Source organism: Microcebus murinus, chromosome X, assembly GCF_040939455.1.
Source record: "Microcebus murinus isolate Inina chromosome X, M.murinus_Inina_mat1.0, whole genome shotgun sequence".
Lineage (NCBI taxonomy): Eukaryota > Metazoa > Chordata > Mammalia > Primates > Cheirogaleidae > Microcebus > Microcebus murinus.
The window spans coordinates 31,134,203-31,151,853 of record NC_134136.1 but is presented as its reverse complement, the minus strand read 5'-3'; the positions used below and the strand labels follow the sequence as shown (position 1 = coordinate 31,151,853).

General features: G+C 38.2%; 2 protein-coding genes across 5 annotated transcripts in view; both read right to left on the bottom strand.

Moving 5' to 3' along the window:
* Positions 1-16,363, bottom strand: part of GPRASP1 (G protein-coupled receptor associated sorting protein 1) — a 52,532-nt gene extending 36,169 nt beyond the window's left edge. For 2 of the 4 annotated variants that reach the window (XM_020284921.2, XM_012758796.3), the window contains exons 1-2: positions 14,590-14,659; positions 10,402-10,571 (exon numbers count right to left, since the gene is read on the bottom strand). The gene's annotated coding sequence lies outside the window, so the exon portion shown is untranslated. Of the gene's footprint in view, positions 1-10,401; positions 10,572-12,320; positions 12,378-14,589; positions 14,660-16,232 lie in introns of those variants that run through there. The other 2 variants (XM_075999282.1, XM_020284922.2) reach the window with 2 other exon arrangements.
* On the bottom strand, positions 10,580-16,285 carry ARMCX5 (armadillo repeat containing X-linked 5). Its single transcript, XM_012758798.2, has 3 exons — positions 16,233-16,285; positions 14,590-14,657; positions 10,580-14,252 (listed from the first exon to the last, which is right to left on the bottom strand). The coding sequence occupies exon 3, from the start codon at positions 13,986-13,988 to the stop codon at positions 12,282-12,284; it is 1,707 nt and encodes a 568-aa protein (XP_012614252.2). The 5' UTR covers positions 13,989-14,252; positions 14,590-14,657; positions 16,233-16,285; the 3' UTR covers positions 10,580-12,281.
* Positions 16,364-17,651: the final 1,288 nt, after the last annotated feature.

Genomic DNA, 17,651 nt, shown 5'->3' with positions numbered 1-17,651 from the left:
CCTAAAATTTATATAGAGTTTCAAAGGACCCCCAAGTAGATGAAACAATCTTGGAAAAGAAGAGCAAAGTTGGAAGAATAACACTCCTTGATTTCAAAGCTTACTACATAACTAAAATAATCTAAACAGTATGGCACTGGCAAAAAGACAAACATAATTAAATATAAACCAATGAAATAGAATATAGAGCCCAGAAATAAACCCTTGAGTATATGTCATTAAATAAAATGATTTTTGACAAGGGTAAAGACTATTTAATGGGGGAAGTACAGTCTTTTCAAGAAATGGTGCTGGAAAAACTGGATATCCACATGCAAAAAACATAAAATTGGACCTTCCTTTTCACCATATACAAAAAGTTAACTCAAAATGAATTAAAGACTTAATAAAGAAAGTAGAATAGTGCTTACCGGGGGCTGATGGGAGGGGGTAATGGGGAGTTACTTTTTAACAGGTATGGGGAGTTATTTCTTAATGGGTATAAAGTTTCAATTTGGGATGATGAAAAGTTCTGGAGATTGACAGTGGTGATAGTTGCACAGGAATGTGAATATACTTAATGCCACTGAATTGTACAGTTAAAAGTGATTAAAATGGCAAATTTAATGTCATGTGTATTTTATCATAATTTTTAAAAATTATTTTTAAAATACCATTTAAAAAATAATTAAATATACAACACAAAGGGCAAACCCTAAAGTATACTAGCGACTTTAGATAATAATGTATCAGTTTTCATTTATCAATTGTAAAAAAATACACCACACTAAATACAAGATGCTAATAATATGGGAACCTGTGTGCAGGGGGTGGCAGAGAGGAGGGGTGGGGAAAGAAGTAGTATATGGGAGCTCTCTGTACGTACTGTCTGCTTAGGTTTTCTGTGAACCTAAAACTGCTCAAAACCATAAAATCATCTTTTTAAAAGCCAGTATTATTGTATTTTGGTTTATTGCTTCTGTTTTTGTCCTATATGTCTTAAAAGCCAAATGCATAAAACTATAATTATAAATCTATGTTAATGGACACACGGTATATAAAGTTTGAGTTTGTGATAATCACAACGTAAAATAGGGGGACTGTCCGGGCGCGGTGGCTCACGCCTGTAATCCTAGCACTCTGGGAGGCCGAGGCGGGAGGACTGCTCGAGGTCAGGAGTTTGAAACCAGCTTGAGCAAGGGCAAGACCCTGTCTCTACTATAAATAGAAAGAAATTAATTGGCCAACTAATATATATAGAAAAAAATAGCCGGGCATGGTGGCGCATGCCTGTAGTCCCAGCTACTCGGGAGGCTGAGGCAGTAGGATTACTTGAGCCCAGGAGTCTGAGGTTGCTGTGAGCAGGGCTGAGGCTACCGCACTCACTCTAGCAGGGGCAACAAAGCAAGACTCTGTCTCAAAAAGAGAGAGAGAGAGAGAGAGAGAGAGAGAGAGAGAGAGAGAGAGAGAGAGAGAGAGAGAGAGAGAGAGAGAGAGAGAGAGAGAGACTGAGCTGTCAAAGAGCAGGGTATTATATACCACTGAAACTAAGTTGGCATTAATTCAAACTTGGATGTTGTATAGTTAAAATATTAATTGTAACACCCAGGGAGACCACTAAGAAAAAACTAAAAAATGTATGAAAAAAAATGAGAAGTGAATGAAAGTGGTATACTAGAGAAACCATCATATTGTTTTCCACAGTGGCTGTACCATTTTACATTCCCACCAGCAATGTACAAGGGGTCCAATTTCTCTGCATCCCTTCCAACACTTACTTTCCAGTTTTTAAAAATTTACAGACATGCCAGCAAATGTGAAGTTAGGTATCATTATGGTTTTGATTTGCATTTTCCTAAAGACAATAATGTTGAGCATCTTTTCATGTGCTTTTTGGCCATTTATATATCTTCTTTGAAGAAATGTTTATTAAAGTCCTTTGCCTAGTTTTTAATTGTTATTGATCTTTTTATTGACTGGTAAGAGTTATTTAAATATTAAATACCATTATTTTTGGTATATCAGAAAAATCACATTATTTTAATAGGAGTGACAAATGAAAAAGGCGTAACCTTTGAGCCATTTTTCCTTGTTTCTTATCCACTTGGGACTTATAAACCAAGGGATGATACTCACTTGAGTTTTTGTTTTTTATAACAGACTAGTTTTGATTCAGAAACAGAAATTATTATCTGTTTAGGAAATTGAAGATGATAGAGAGCCCTCCTCTAGGAGTATAAGCTTTTTTGTACTTGGTCATTGGCTCACTGAGGGTTGAATCTTCAGCTCCGTACCAGGGTTTCTCATTTAAGGTGCTTTGGAGAGCATGAAGTTTCTTCAATTGTGTTATCTCAATGAAATAAACCCCTGCTGGAGAACAAAAGATAGTGACATAAAATTCATAATTCAATGTATATACTGCTTAGGGTCATTTTAGTGCAATCAGATTATGGGATTTGCTGTAATACAGAATTTTCTGGAGTTTTAACATAGGAAATCAGATCATGTGTTTGCACTAATTGCCATTTTCTCACTTTTCAATCTGGATCATAGATTTCTGTGCGTCTAACGTTCTTCTCTGGTGAATAAGTCAGCAATCCCTCCAAAAAACGTTAACATTAGCAAGGTCTAGACATGTTCAAAAATCCTTCAAATATGACTTTAGAGAAAGAAAAATATTCTTAGCTAAGAAAATTGAATTTCATACTTACAGAGCCTATTCCCAACACTTGCAAGTCCTCAACTGGGTTAGTAATAATAAGACACCATTAATTGTGAATAAAACTTTAACAAAAATGTATTAACTATGTTTCAGAAAATAAATGGTTAGATTTTTAAAAAAGAATTTTACTAAAAATTATCCTATAATATGAAGGTGATCAACTAAACAGTTTTTCTTAACACTACCAAGATAACTTTTATAGGGTTTGAATATAATCTTCTTTCAAAAAAAGCTTAGTAAAAAAAATTAATTAAAAAAAATTTAAAAAGCTTAGTAATCTTACTGCTGAATTACATCATCTACTATAATTTTAAATCATTTACTATCATGCTAATCACTGATAATTTATATAATTATCTGAAGTGTCTCAATATATTTGAGACAACTAAAATAATAAAAGGTCTTATTAACTCACAATAGTAAACTCTCAAATTAGTTAGCACTATGAGAATTCTTTTTTTCTCTTTGCATATCAGGAGTTTTAAATATTAAGTTCAGGCAAAGAAAAAATGCTTTTCTCTCCAGATGTTTCCTCAGCCCCCAAAATCTTTCTAATTAGCATTTTGCTACTTACAAATTGATTTTCATTCTTTAAGGGGAAATTCATATTTCTGGTCTTATTCTTTTCTGTGAGTTAAGAGAACTTATATATGGTATTCATCATTAGTAAAAATGCAAATTAAAACAAAGAGATACCATTTTCATTTAACAGATTGGCAGGTACTTTTAAATATGTAAATACTCAGAAGTGCTGGTAAGTGTGTAGAACAAGAGACAGTGATATACTGATAGGGTATAAAATGATATAATCCCTTTGTAAGGAGATTTCTAATGTCTATTAAAATGAAAAATGCCTATGACTCTAGGAGTCCACTTCTCAGAATCACCCAGAGAAACAACCATGTAAGACTATGAAATACTATACAAAACTAATAAGAAAGAGATAAATATATAATTAAATGGAAAAATCTCCAAGACATACTATTGAAAAAAAGCTGCATAATAATACATATACTATGATAATATTTAATATTCTAAAAAATTTTTTAGAATACTTAGATTTTTTTTATGTAGGTAATATATAGAAAAGTTCTAGAAAGTGACAATATGTATTACCTCTAGGAAGGAGACTGGGATTGGGGTTTATAGTTGAAGAAGCTTTTAACTTTATTTGTAATTGTCAATATTTTGAAACCAAAATGTATTAAGATATTATATGAGTTGGCATTTAAAGGGCCCAACAAATGTCAATCTTCCTTCACCCAAGTTCTGAACAAACTGAGTAAAAGGAATAAAGCAGATGAGAGATCCATAAATAACCTTTGTTACTGACAAATCTGATACAGAAGAATATGACTTAGATCTTTGGGCAAGAAGCCTTCTCAAAAATGAAACCTAAAATTTGACATGCTATGTCATCCAATTAAAAACTGGGACCCTATCCCAGCCTATACTTGAAAACTCGTGTTACAGATAAGCAGAGTAGGACACAGCTCTCTGTGGGAAAGATATCTTCCAAACAGAAAGGGAAGGGCAAGAGTGAATAAGGGTAGGGACACAGAAAAGCCAGAAATGTTATTCTAATAAAGATCTCTCCACAAGGAAGACTCAGACAGTGCAAAGACAATTTATGTAACCAAAGTGTTTGTACCCCTGCAATACTGTGAAATAAAAATAAAAGTAAAAATGTATATCATGGAGTACTACTCAGCCATAAAAAACAACTGTGAACTAATATCTCTTGCATTATTCTGGATGGAGCTGGAGCCCATTCTTTAAAGTGAAGTATCATAAGAATGGAAAAACAAACACCACATGTGCTCACCATTAAATTAGCATTAATTGATCAACACTTATGTGCACATATAGAAGTAACATTCGTCAGGTGCTGGGGAGGTAGAAGAGGGGAGGGGAGGAATAAAATCATACCTATTGGGTGAAGTGCATACTTTCTGGGGGATGGGCATACTTGTAACTCTGACTTGGGTGGTGCAAAGGCAATATATGTAACCAAAATGTTTGTACCCCCACAATATTCTGAAATGAAAAAAAAATTTTTAAGTAGATAAGCAGCATTATTCCCTAAAAACATGTACATATAAAATTTTTTAAAAAATAAATTGTTCTTTTTTTTTAGGGAATATGGAGGCTTTGGTGACCTTGGGGGCAGAGTTTCAGTTAGTGGTAGAGAAAGAAACTAAATTGTAATTGTGTGAGGACTGAATAGGAGATGTGAAAGCAGAAATAATAAATGTAGAAAACTTGATTGTTGTGAAAGGGTAGAGAGAAAGAGGGTAGTAGCTGGAAAAGTATGTGAGATTAGTGCTGGGGAAAGAATTGTTTTCCCTTACAATGGGAAAAATATTTATATTTTTCATGCAGATATGGAAAAACCTATAGAAATAGTAGGGTTAAAATACGGGAGAGTGGAGATAATCAGGAAGGCAAAGTCCCTAAGAAGAAGCAAACACTGAATTAAAAGGAGACATAAAGTTTTAAAATAATAGTTGGAGACTTCAAACACCACACTCAATAACAAACAGAACATCTAGACTCAAGATCATAAAGAAATAGAGAACCTGAACAATGCCATAAATCAACTAGACCTATCAGGCATATACAAAATACTGCATCAAACAACAGCATAAAATATATTCTCCTAAAATAAGTTGCAATTAACTTTAAAAGATTGAAATCACATGAAATATCTTCACTGACAATGGATGAAGCTAGGAATCAATACCAGAAGGAAAACTGGAAAACCAACAAATATGTGGAAATAAAACAACACGCTCTTAAACAATCAACGAGTCAAAGAAGAAATCTCAAGGAAATCAGAAAGTACTCAGAAATGAATGAAAACAAAAACACAACATACCAAAACCTACGGGATGCAGCAAAGGCAGTGATCAGAGAGAAGTTTATAGCTGTAAATACCTACATTAAAAAATGAGAAGATCTCAAATCAATTATCTAACTTTACACTTTGAGGAGTGATGAAAAAAGCAAACTAAACTCATGACTAGTAGAAGGAAGGAAACAATAAAGATTAGAGATAAACAAAATAGAAAATGGAAAAATAGTAGAGAGAATCAATAAAACCAAAAGTTAGTTCTTCAAAAAGTTCAAGAAAATTGATAATTCTTTAGCTAGACTGTCAAAAAAGGAGACACAAATGACTAAAATAAGACATGAAAGTGGGAACATTATTACCAACCACATAGAAATTTTAAAAGATTAAAAGAGAACACTATGAATATTTGTACACCAACAAATTAGATAATCTAAGTGAAATAAACAATTTCCTACAAACATACAAATTACCTAAAGTGACTCAAAAAGGAATAGAAAATCTCAACAGTCCCCTAAATAGTAAACAGATTGAATCAGTAATAAAAAAACTTCCCAAAAAAGAGAATTCCAGGACCAGATGGTTTCATTAGAGAATTCTAACAAATGTATAAAGAAGAATTAACACAAACCCTTATCAAACTCAAAAAATAGGAATACATTTCTTAACCAATTCTATGGAACCAGCATTACCCTGATACCAATGCCAGATGAAGATATCACAAGGAATGAATATTATAGACAAATAACCCTTATGAATAAGGATGTAAAAATTGTCAACAAAATACTAGCATACCAAATCCAACAGCATATTAAAAGGATTATACACCACGACCAAGTGTGATTTATCCAAGAAATTCAACGGCGGTCAACATAAGTATGTCAATTCATGTAATATTCCACTTGAACAGAACAAAATAATCTCCATATGATCATCTCCACTGATGGAAAAAGAGCATTTGATAAAATCCAATACCCTCTCATGATAAAAAAAGTTTGTAAAATTAGGTATAGAAAGGAATTTCCTTAACATGTTAAAAGACATTTATGAAAAACTCACAGCTAATATCATATTCAATAGTAAAAGACTGAAAGCTTTCACTGGGAAGATCGGGAACAAGACAACATGTCTACTGTCACCACCGCTATCCAACACTGTGGTGGAAGTTATAAGCAGAGCAATTAGACAGGAAAAAAGAAATAAATGATATCCAAATAGTAACAAAAGAAGGAAAATTATTTCTACTTGTAGATGACATGATCCCATACATAGAAATTCCAAAAAAATCTACCAAAAGCTGCTAGAGTTAATAAATAAATTCAGCAAACTTGCAGCTTAAAAAATCAACACACAAATATCGGTTATGTTTTTATATACCAGCAATGAACAATATCAAAAGGAAAGTAAGAAAACAATTCCATTTACAATAATATATAAAAGCATGAAATATCTAAGAATAAATTTAAATAAGGAGATGAATGATTTATATACTTAAAACTATAAAATATGGCTAAAAGAAATTAAAGACCTAAATACATGGAAAGGTATTCTGTGTTCATGGATTAGAAACTTAGTATCATCAAAATGGCAATACCTCCAAAGCAATCTACAGATTCAATGCAATCTCTATCAAAATCCCAATGACTTTTTTGGTGTAAGTGGAAAAGGTGATTCTAAAATTTACATGGAACAGAAAGTGATTCAGAATAACAAAAACAATGTTAAAGCAAAAGAACAAAGTTGGAGCACTTATACTTCCTGATTTCAAAACTTACTACAAGGCTACTTTAATCAAAGCACTACAGTACTTGATGAGACATAGAGGACTAGTTTCATTCCTCTACATATGGATATCCAGCTTTCCCAGCACGACTCAAAATAGATTGTACACTTAAGTGTAACTGTGAATCTACTAGAAGAAAACATGAGGGAAACACTTTAGGACATTGGTCTGGGAAAAACTTTTATGGATAAGGCCTCAAAGACACAGACAACCAAAGAAAAAATAGGCAAATGGAATTATATCAAACTAAAAAGCTTTTGCACAGCAAAGGACACAGTCAACAGAGTGAAGAGAAAACATGCAGAATGGAAGAAAATATTTGCAAACTCTTCATCTAATGAATTAATATCCAGAATATACAATCATGTTTTGCTTAACAACAGGGATACTTTCTCAGAAATGCATTGTTAGGCAGTTTCATTATTGTGAGAATATCATAGAGTGTACTTACACAAACCTAGATTGTATAGCCTGTTACATACCTAGGCTATGTAGTACAGCCTATTGCTTCTAGGATACAAACTTGTCAGCATGTGACTATACTGAATACTGTAGGCAACTGTAACACAATGGTAAATATTTGTGTATCTAAACATATAAAAGGTACAGTAAAAATACAGTAAATATAATCTTAAGGGGCCACCCTCATATATGCAGTCCATCATTGACTGAAACATTGTTATGCAGCACATGACTGTACAAGGAACTCAAACAACTCAACAGCAAAAGAACCAAATAATCTGACTTAAAAATGGCCAAATATCTCAATAGACATACCTCAAGAGAAGATATACAAATGGCCAAAAACTACATTAAAAAAATCCTCAACATCACTAATCATCAGAAAAATGCAAATCAAAACCACAATGAAATATCATCTCACCCTAGTGAGATATCATCTCACCCTAGTTAACAAATGCTTGGAGAGGATATAAATAAAAGGGAACTCTTACATACTGTTGAGAGGAATGTAACTTCTGCCATTATGGAAAACAGTATGGAGATTCCTCAAAAAATTAAAAACAGAACTACCATATGGTCCAGCAATGCCTCTTCTGGGTATATATCCAAAGGAAAAGAAATCAGCATGCCAAAGAGGTATCTGTACTCCCGTGTTTACTGCAGCACTATTCACAACAGCCAGGGTATAGAATCAACCTAAGTGTTCATCAATAGATGAGTGGATAAAGAAAATGTGGTATACATACATAATGGAACAATATTTAACTATAAAAAAAAGAATAGAATTTTCTTATTTGTGGCAACATGGTTGAGCCTAGAGGACATTATGTTACGTGAAATAATCCAAGAACAGAAAGATAAATACCACATATTCTTATTCATATGTAGAAGCTAAAAAAAAGCTGTTTCATAGTATAGATTAGAATAGTGGTTACTAAAGGCTGGGAAGGGGAGGGATGAGGGAGGGATAGAAGGAAGAAGTTCTAGTGCTCTATAGCACTGTAGGGTGACTACGGTTAGCAATAATTTAGTTTGTATTTTCAAATGGCTAGAAAAGAGGATTTTGAATATTCCCAAAACAAAGAAATGATAAATGTTTGAGGTGACAGATATACTAATTACTCCGATTTGATCATTACACATTGTATCAATGAACTAAAATATCACACTATACCTACATATAATTATTATGTGTCAATTAAAAATTTTAAAAATACTGAAGTACTGGCATAAAGACAGAGACAAATGGAATAGAACTGAGAGTCCAGAAATAAACTCACGAGTCCAAACCCAATTCATTTTGACAATAGTATCAAGTCCATTCAATGGGGAAAGAAAAAGACTCTTCAACAAATGGTGCTGGGACAACTGGATTTCCATATGCAAAAGAATAAAGTTGGACCCCTTCTGCATACCATATATAAAAGCTAATTCGAAATGGATCAACAGCCTAAACATAAGTCAAAACTATAAAACTCTTAGAAGGGCCGGGCGCTGTGGCTCACGCCTGTAATCCTAGCTCTTGGGAGGCCGAGGCGGGCGGATTGCTCAAGGTCAGGAGTTCAAAACCAGCCTGAGCAAGAGCGAGACCCCGTCTCTACTATAAATAGAAAGAAATTAATTGGCCAACTGATATATATATAAAAAAATTAGCCGGGCATGGTGGCGCATGCCTGTAGTCCCAGCTACCCGGGAGGCTGAGGCAGAAGGATCACTGGAGCCCAGGAGTTTGAGGTTGCTGTGAGCTAGGCTGACGCCACGGCACTCACTCTAGCCTGGGCAACAAAGCGAGACTCTGTCTCAAAAAAAAAAAAAAAAAAAAAACTCTTAGAAGAAAATAGGGGTAAATCTCTTCCTGACTTTGAATTTAGCACTCAATTCTTAAATATGACACCAAAAGCACCAGTAACAAAAGAAAAAAACAGATGAATTGGACTTCATTGAAATTAAAAACTTTTGCACATCAAAACACAACATTAAAAGTGAACAACCTACAGAATAGAAGAATATATTTGCAAATCATAGAGCTAATAAGGGGTTTGTATCCAGAATGTGTGAAAAAAAACCTCCTACAATATAACAATAAAAAAACAAACAACCCAATTAAAAAATGGGCAAACATTTTGAATATACTTACTCCAAAGAAGATATGCAAATGGGCAAGAAGTACACAAAAAGATGCTCAACATCATAAGTCATTAGAGCAATTCAAATTAAAACTACTTCAAACCTACTAGGACAGATACTTTAAAAATAATGGAAAATCACAACTGTTGACAAGAAGTGGATAAATTGAAACCCTTGTGGGTTGTTGATGGGAATGTAAAATGGCACAGTCACTGTGGAAAACAATTTGGCAATTCCTCAAAAAGCTAAACATACCATATGGCCAAGCAATTCTACTTCTAGGAATATACTCAAAAGCATTGAAATCAGGGACTCAAATAGATACTTGTACTATAGTGTTCACTGCAGAATTATTTATAATAGCCAAATGATAGAAACAACCTAAGTGTCTATCAACAGATGACACCCTAGGAACAATCTGAGAAAGGAGAGACCATCAACTTCTTGCTTTGACACAAATACACACTCCACACTCACCCTTCTCTTTAGCTGATGTTGGAAAATTCCATAGCCATCAACTGATTAAGTATGTGCTCCACAGGGCATTTGAGACACAATTATTTCCAAAGGATCTGGTCCGATTGTATTGTGAAGATCTCCAACACTGAGAACAGTACCCACAGCTGGTATTACAGGCTAGGGAAGTTCTGTGGATTAAAAAATAAGTTATAAAGAACTTCAAAAATCATCTAAATTAAAGCTGCACATTGCAAAAACCTACCGTTGTTTTTTTCTCTCTCTTAATGCACAAGGTGTAGCCGATTGTCCTTCATTTTAATTCCTAGATGTAGGAAAGACAGGTTCATGCCTAACTTTAATAGAAATTAACTAGGGATAACTGTTAAAACTAGAGGTACATTACACCATATTGAGATTTTCCAGTTTAGGCCTTCCCCTAAATGTGTAACAAGTTAGGAGAGAGAGGAAGATCAACAGAAAGACCAGCATTTGTACCCTCATCCAAATATTGATATTTCTAAATTCTGGGCAGTAAATTAACAGCAAAGAAGGTAGGAGTAGGAGTAGAAGTGACCCCAGATCCCAATCTATACTATGTCATTCTATACACAAACCCCTACCTACGACATAGATTTGGTTAAGTATAAAAAGGACCAGCTGAGGTAGTACAGACAACATGGCTCCAGCTCTGTAAACTATGCAAATAGATAGAATAGTAGGATTGTGAGAATTAATTTCTCCCTAAAGGGAAGAAATTACACATTCCTAAAGGACTTTGGTATCCTGTGGCTGAGTCATACATAGAGCTGAGCTCTGACCCAAAAGGATTAGCACAAACAAGGGGCTGCCACCAAGGACAGTTACAAATCACCAAGTCCAGGAAACAAAAAGAGAAAAAAAAAAGCAAGGATGAAAGATGAAAGTCAATAGTCACCAAGGCAGGGCAGATGAGACTATGAAGAAGTTTCTTCAGATGATCCCCAGAAAGACCCTCCTCCGAGGCCCAGAACTGCAGGGCAAGGGAATCTAAGATGAAGCAGTAAACTTGGTATCCTTGCATAGGGAAGGAGCTATTGAGGGCACAGTGAGATTGGGTCCCTTTCAGAACCACACTTCCCACGCAGCTGTCCATGGCTTTCCTGAATCAAGGTGAGAACCAGGAATCCTCTTGGGGGTTAAAAAGCTTCAAGGCATCCCGATGAGACATCCTATATGAAAGGCTGAACACAAATTCTGAGACTCAGACTGGAATGAAAGCATCTGTGTTCCCTTCCTCCTGAGCTGCCTCCTTACTTCCTTCCCCAGAGCTGCCCATACAGTGCTCCTTTTCTCACTTGAAGCCCTATCAGTCAGAAGCTACAGACAGCTAGTAGCATAGTCCTATCTTCTTGCATACAAATCTTCTCCTTGAACACGTTGAAACAAAAGAATCTGTCAATGTGAACTTATTTTGTTTGTGCCCCTCTACAGACACACAGACACAGACAGGGCTCCTCACCATCTTTATGTTGTTTGTGCTTTTATCCCACTGACTAGACTTCAACTGAATAACTAGGACAATGTTTTCACCAGTTTTAGCATGTAACTTTATTAACATGTAAATAGAATCTCAAAAGAATACATTTATATCAATATAAAGCATAGAAGTATAGCTTACTCAGGATATAGGTTCATTATCGGGTCACATTGCAGGAATACTAAAAATATCTCAATTTTTATTATATAGCGCAATAAAAATCAACAAGCGTTCAAGCTCTCAAGATTAATTGGTGTCCATAAAATTGCCTCCCTCAATCAACACAGAGAACATAAGCATAGAATTTATAATTATAATATACATTGGTTTCATACTGCAACACCAAAAAACTGTTCAAGGTTTTATGAGAACAGATATGTACTCAGAGCTTGAGTATTAATCGTATGACTTTATCTCTCACCTCAGGATCACTGTGCTCTGCTAAGTCTTGGAGTTTTTGACCAAACTCTTTTGCTTCCTGGAATATGGAAATAAGTTCAGATTTAGTGAACTTTTCCTTGGTAAATAGCTTCCCCCTTTTTTTGAATTGGAAATTTATATTCTCAAATATTTCAATGATATTAAGAATATTGGCCTTTGACTCATTCTTGTTAAAGGGAGCAACCAATGATGACAGTACTTCGGCACTGATCAGTTCTCTTGTATTGGCTTGATTTTTAGACAACCACAAAAACACTTTTAAAACATAAAACTTGATTTTGACACTTCCCTTATTTAACAAGGTGAGGAAATCTGGAATGTAATTGGCAATCACGTGGTGATCCTCGAAATTCACACTCAGGTGTGCTAGTAATTTTAGTTCAGCCAATTGCAAAGGAGAGTTCAAGGGATAAGACATTACATCCTTACAAACTTGATGTATGTACGACTCTCCTACTTTTGGTTCTTCAGGAGACTCAGAGCTATCATCCACCATACTTAAAGCTCTAGGGTGTTCTTTAATGTTGGGATTTTTGACCAAGTTTTCAATCATAACAGTAATACCTACATCATGAATTATATCTTGGGTAAATGGATAAGCAGGACTGATGCCCATTGTCATTGTAGCTATTTCATGAATGAAAGGATCCCTAGTTAACTTAAGTAGGGCAACAAGTTTATCAAACTCTTCAGGCTCTAAACTAAAGCCACGTGATTTGCAGCGGCAGGCCTTTGGATTAGGCCCATACTTTTCCCTTTGCCTAATCTGTTTTTTGATCTCAGCTAAGGTCTGAAAGTAAGGCCCACCATAAGGTGGAATCTTGGTCAGAGGCCGAATCCCCAAAGGAGTTTCAATCAAGGTGTCAATCAGGGTCCAGTCCCCTTCTGGAGGCAAGGACTGCTCCTCTCCCTCAACTGGGACTAGGACAATATACCTGGCCCTTAACCATGCCTTTGCCTTTTGTTTTGTAGTAAGTTTGGGTGTCGGGGGGGACTTGGGCATTTCCTGTATCTTAGGTAGGGGCTTATAAACTTGAGGAGGGGTCTCTTCTTCAGGCCAGAACCAGGACCCTACACTAGGTTCTTCTCCAGACCAGAACCAAGAGCAAACATTTTCTTCATCTTCATCACTGGATTTGATCCCAATGCCAGCTTCATCCCCAGCCCTGGCCCTGATGCTGGCCTCTTCCTTTGTCTCAGGTCTGGACCCAACATTGGCCTTGTCATCAACCTTGGCACAGGACCTGATATTTGTCTCACTGCCAGTACCAACCCTGACTTCAATGGTTACAGCATTGACCCGAGACACAGGCATTGCCTTTGACTTGGTTTGGGGCACTTGGTTCAGGGCACTTGCCAGGGCTTTTGTCTTAGTCTCATCCATGACTCTAGTCTTAGTCATATCTTCCATGTTGCTCACTTCCCTTGTCTTAGCCACAGCCTCAGTGTAGGTCATTGCCTGTGTCCTGGCTATTGCTCCATCACCAGCCTTGACCTGGGTCACCAATTCTGTTTTTGGTTCTGCCTCAGCCACTGCCTTGGCCTGGGTCTCAGCCTTCACTCTAGCATTGTCAGAGCCACTTATTCCAGCTTTCAGGCCAGCCTCAGCCTCTCCTCTAGTTTTTGCCTTAGTCCCAGAGCCAGCCATGGTCCAAGTTTAAGGTAGGGCCAAGTTTTGTACCCCCACCCCTGTCTCAGCCTTGACTGAAGGTCTGTCCCAGGTTGGTGTTTCCATACAAAGTCCAGTAGTCACTCAGTCCCCTTTCCAACTACAGGCTCTGCCAGTGATACAGAAAACATGCAGAGGAAGTTCACTCAAGGTGGGGAAGGATGGCTGTGCCTGGGCGCAGCCTGTGGAGGGTGGTGGTCTTCAGCCACTCCAAGGCCACCAGATCTGCCACTGAAGTTGGACCTAGGGGTGGAGGAAGGAAATGGGGCTTTGAGTCTCTTCCAATTTTTTCTCTTTATTCTGATTAGCACAGAGAGACAGGAGAGTATGGAGATTCAGTGCTAGGTGGGAGAGGTAGATTATTAGCAAAGTCTCTCTCCCTTCATTTTACCCGTTCCCTACACCTCCAAGTGCTACCAATCTCCTTTCCAGGCACCACAAAAGAGCATGACAAGTTGTAAAGCTGGGTGAGAGAGGCTGAGGAACCCCTAGACTGGCTCTTGACCCCTGCTGGAGCCAAGCAGACCTCCACTATCTACTCCTACAGGTCTACCCAGACAGTCCCCACACTCATACCAACCTGCGCTTATCTGGAGTGATTTTCTCCTCCTCTCCTTGATTCCAATGGTGATAAGCCCTACAGCAGACCTATGGACAAATAAACAAATTGGAGAATATGGAAACTGATCTCTTGGTAGACAGACTTTGGTCCCTGGCCCCTATTCTTGCCTTTCCAGATACAGTTTGTCTAGTGTTTTTGTCCTCCTGGTCTCTTCCCCCTATTGTCCTGCTTCAGGGCTGCTCTTCCTCCTTCCTATTGCCCACCACTTTCCTCTTCAGCTATTGCCCTGGCATTTCCCTAGTTTAGAAATAGACTAGGGTGAAGAAAGAGATCAGGACAAGCAAGTAGGGAGTGGGAAAAGCTTACCAAGCCTCCCAACTAAATCAACAGTGATGGTAAGAGCAGACAGTCATTATTGGTAAGCTGAAAAAACAGAAGAGATGGAATTCTCTAGTCTCAGTCACCCCCTGTCTCTGTACCCTCACACCAAGCTTAACAGACACAGGACAATTTTCTCTTCTTCATTGTTTCCAGCTTCAAGTTGGAGGTACCATTTTATGAACCTTCACTAGTGACAGTTCCATAGACCTAGGGACAGAACTACCCACAGAGAATCACCAACACAGAGACCAATAAATGGAGATACAGCAAAGTGGAGACTGAGTCCTTCATAGAGGCCAGATAGGGCCATAGGGCACAGATCCTTTCTCGATACAGATACGTGTTTGGCAAACATTTCTACCTCTCTTCTTCACCTACTCCTAAGTCTCCAAGTCCCTCTGCTCTATTCGCAAAGTCTGACAATTCCCATACAGAGGTACCTCAAACACCCCTACAAGGTGGTAGTAGTGTTAGCAGGGATGAAATGTCCAAACCACAGAGGTTGGGAAAACAATGAAAAGTATTATTTGCAAATTTCATCTAGGTTCTTATGTTTCCTTCCTCTCCTGCAAAGCCTATCATTTTCTGCAACATAATGGGTGTAAGGGAGCTGGGGTTTGCAAAAGTAGCAGGGAGAAGATCTGAAGGCTTCCCTACCCTTACCAGTTCTAGTCTTAGCCATCTACCTACCACCTCCAAGCACTGTCCTCTCTACAAAACCAGGCTAATTTTCTTTTTCTTCTCCTTCCCCTTGAGGTCTGCTGCCCCCTGCAGATCATTAGAGAAATATGCAGTACTGCAAACTTAGGAACAGATCTATATATATATATAAATGAATGACACACAGCCAAATACCAAATGAAAAGACAGTGGGAGAGACGTGGTTATTAGTTTTCAGACCAGTAACCAGGCCATGTGACCCTTTTCGAATATAGGGCCTTGATTATCAAACATTAACGACCTCTTTTTACACGCTGTCCCTCTCAGAGCTCCCCAGACAACTGTATGAGCAATAGAGGCAGCCCCTTTTCCTCTTATATTCTCCGCCATTTCCCTGCTAGAAGGCGCTACTATATCCTTTTCCCTTTCCACACATGGTCGGAAGCAGGGCGAGTGTCTGGAAATCAAGCTAGCAAGCAGCTCACTTTCTATTGTTGAATGTAACTCAAATTACCCCTGCCTCTCCCTGTCGCCCGCCTCCCACAACTAGATCGCATATCCCGCATTCACCTCCGAGACCCACATCCACACCCCCAAGCGATGCCCGCCTTCTCACTGACCTGCTCTGCTTTGATCAAAAGCAGTTTTCTTATTTCCTTGCCTCAAGGGATGCCGTGCCATACAGAAAGAGGGATGGATAGTCAGACGGACACAACGACCGGAAACAATGGCGGCGACTGTGTTGGGGGTTGCCCCGGCACCTGCGACTTAGGACGAGATATCTGCTTTATCAGATTAAGGCCGTGATTGGCAAACTGCTGTCACATTTTGGTATTCCTTTCTCTTTCCTGTTCCCAGAGCTCCTCAGGACCCCGCGCGTAATGAACAATTAACATCTACCTTTTCCTCCACAGACTAGGTTCGGCCGCATCCCCATTACCCAAATCGGCAGCGGGAGGAGCTAGAGAGCAATTTAAGGGGATCCGGCTTAGGGAAGCGGAGTGATACCAAGCTTTGCCTAGTGTCGCTTCTCTTCATGTCAGTGGGCTGCGCCCCTCCGCTCTGCCCGTATCAGGTACTGAACCGCGCAGGGGCTGAATCCCAATATGGAGAAAACAGCGCTGAACTGAGAGAAGCAGACAAATACTAAAGCGTATCGATATTAGTCTCCTTCTCGTAGGAGTTCCCCCTCCAAGCCTACCATTTTTTTTTTCCGAACTGAAATGCATACGGGTTTCAGGCTGCGGCGTTAGGAAATGAGTTCTAGCCTGCCAGGCGGACGGATACCAAAGTGCTCCAAGAATTACAGGGTCATCTCAACAATCCGGAGGCCCACCGAAGTGGGCGGACTAGGGGAGGGCCCGAGGTAGGAAAGTGGGCAAAGAGGGTCAAGACTGAGGTAGGAGGATAAATTTTAATTGATTGCATATGTTTTCTCTATGAGAGAAGCCCTTAATTTTCTACACAAAATGGGCAAGATCTTGGCAAGACCTCTAGAAAACTGCTCAGGCTTGACTTGCAAATCAGTATCAAACACCCTAGTCTTTTCCTATTCCTCAAGCCTGAGTTTTTCGCCCTTATTGCCCAGCATATGTCTTGCATTGACATAGTCGAAGGAAAAGCAGAGATGAATGGAGAGAAGCACATTAGTACCAAACTACCCCTGTATGTATGTGTCCTATTCCCACAATATTCTCCCCACCTAAATAAATATGCACGGCTTGAATGTGGACATGAGGAAAATAATTCTGTGCTCATGGAAAAGTATTAATACCAAAATACCTTTGTACCCATGAACCACCTCCCTCCCCCCTTTTGTGGGCCCCTTTTCAGCCTGACCCACCATGTTTCCTGCCCCAAAAGTCTAGTTTAGAGGGGGTATCAGGACTGAAGGCTGGGAGGGGAGAGGTGATCTTAGGCCGCACTGCCCTGGGGCTCTAAGGTGGCCATCCCTTGCTTTTCCTTCACTGCTTCATGGAGCAGTGAGGTGACATAATCATCAGGGAAGTGCTTCTTGATTTATTGGCCATTGCCATTTC

Coding starts and splice junctions, on each gene's coding strand:
- ARMCX5 (XM_012758798.2), bottom strand. CDS start 13,988: ATGGCTGGCTCTGGGACTAAGGCAAAAACTAGAGGAGAGGCTGAGGCT.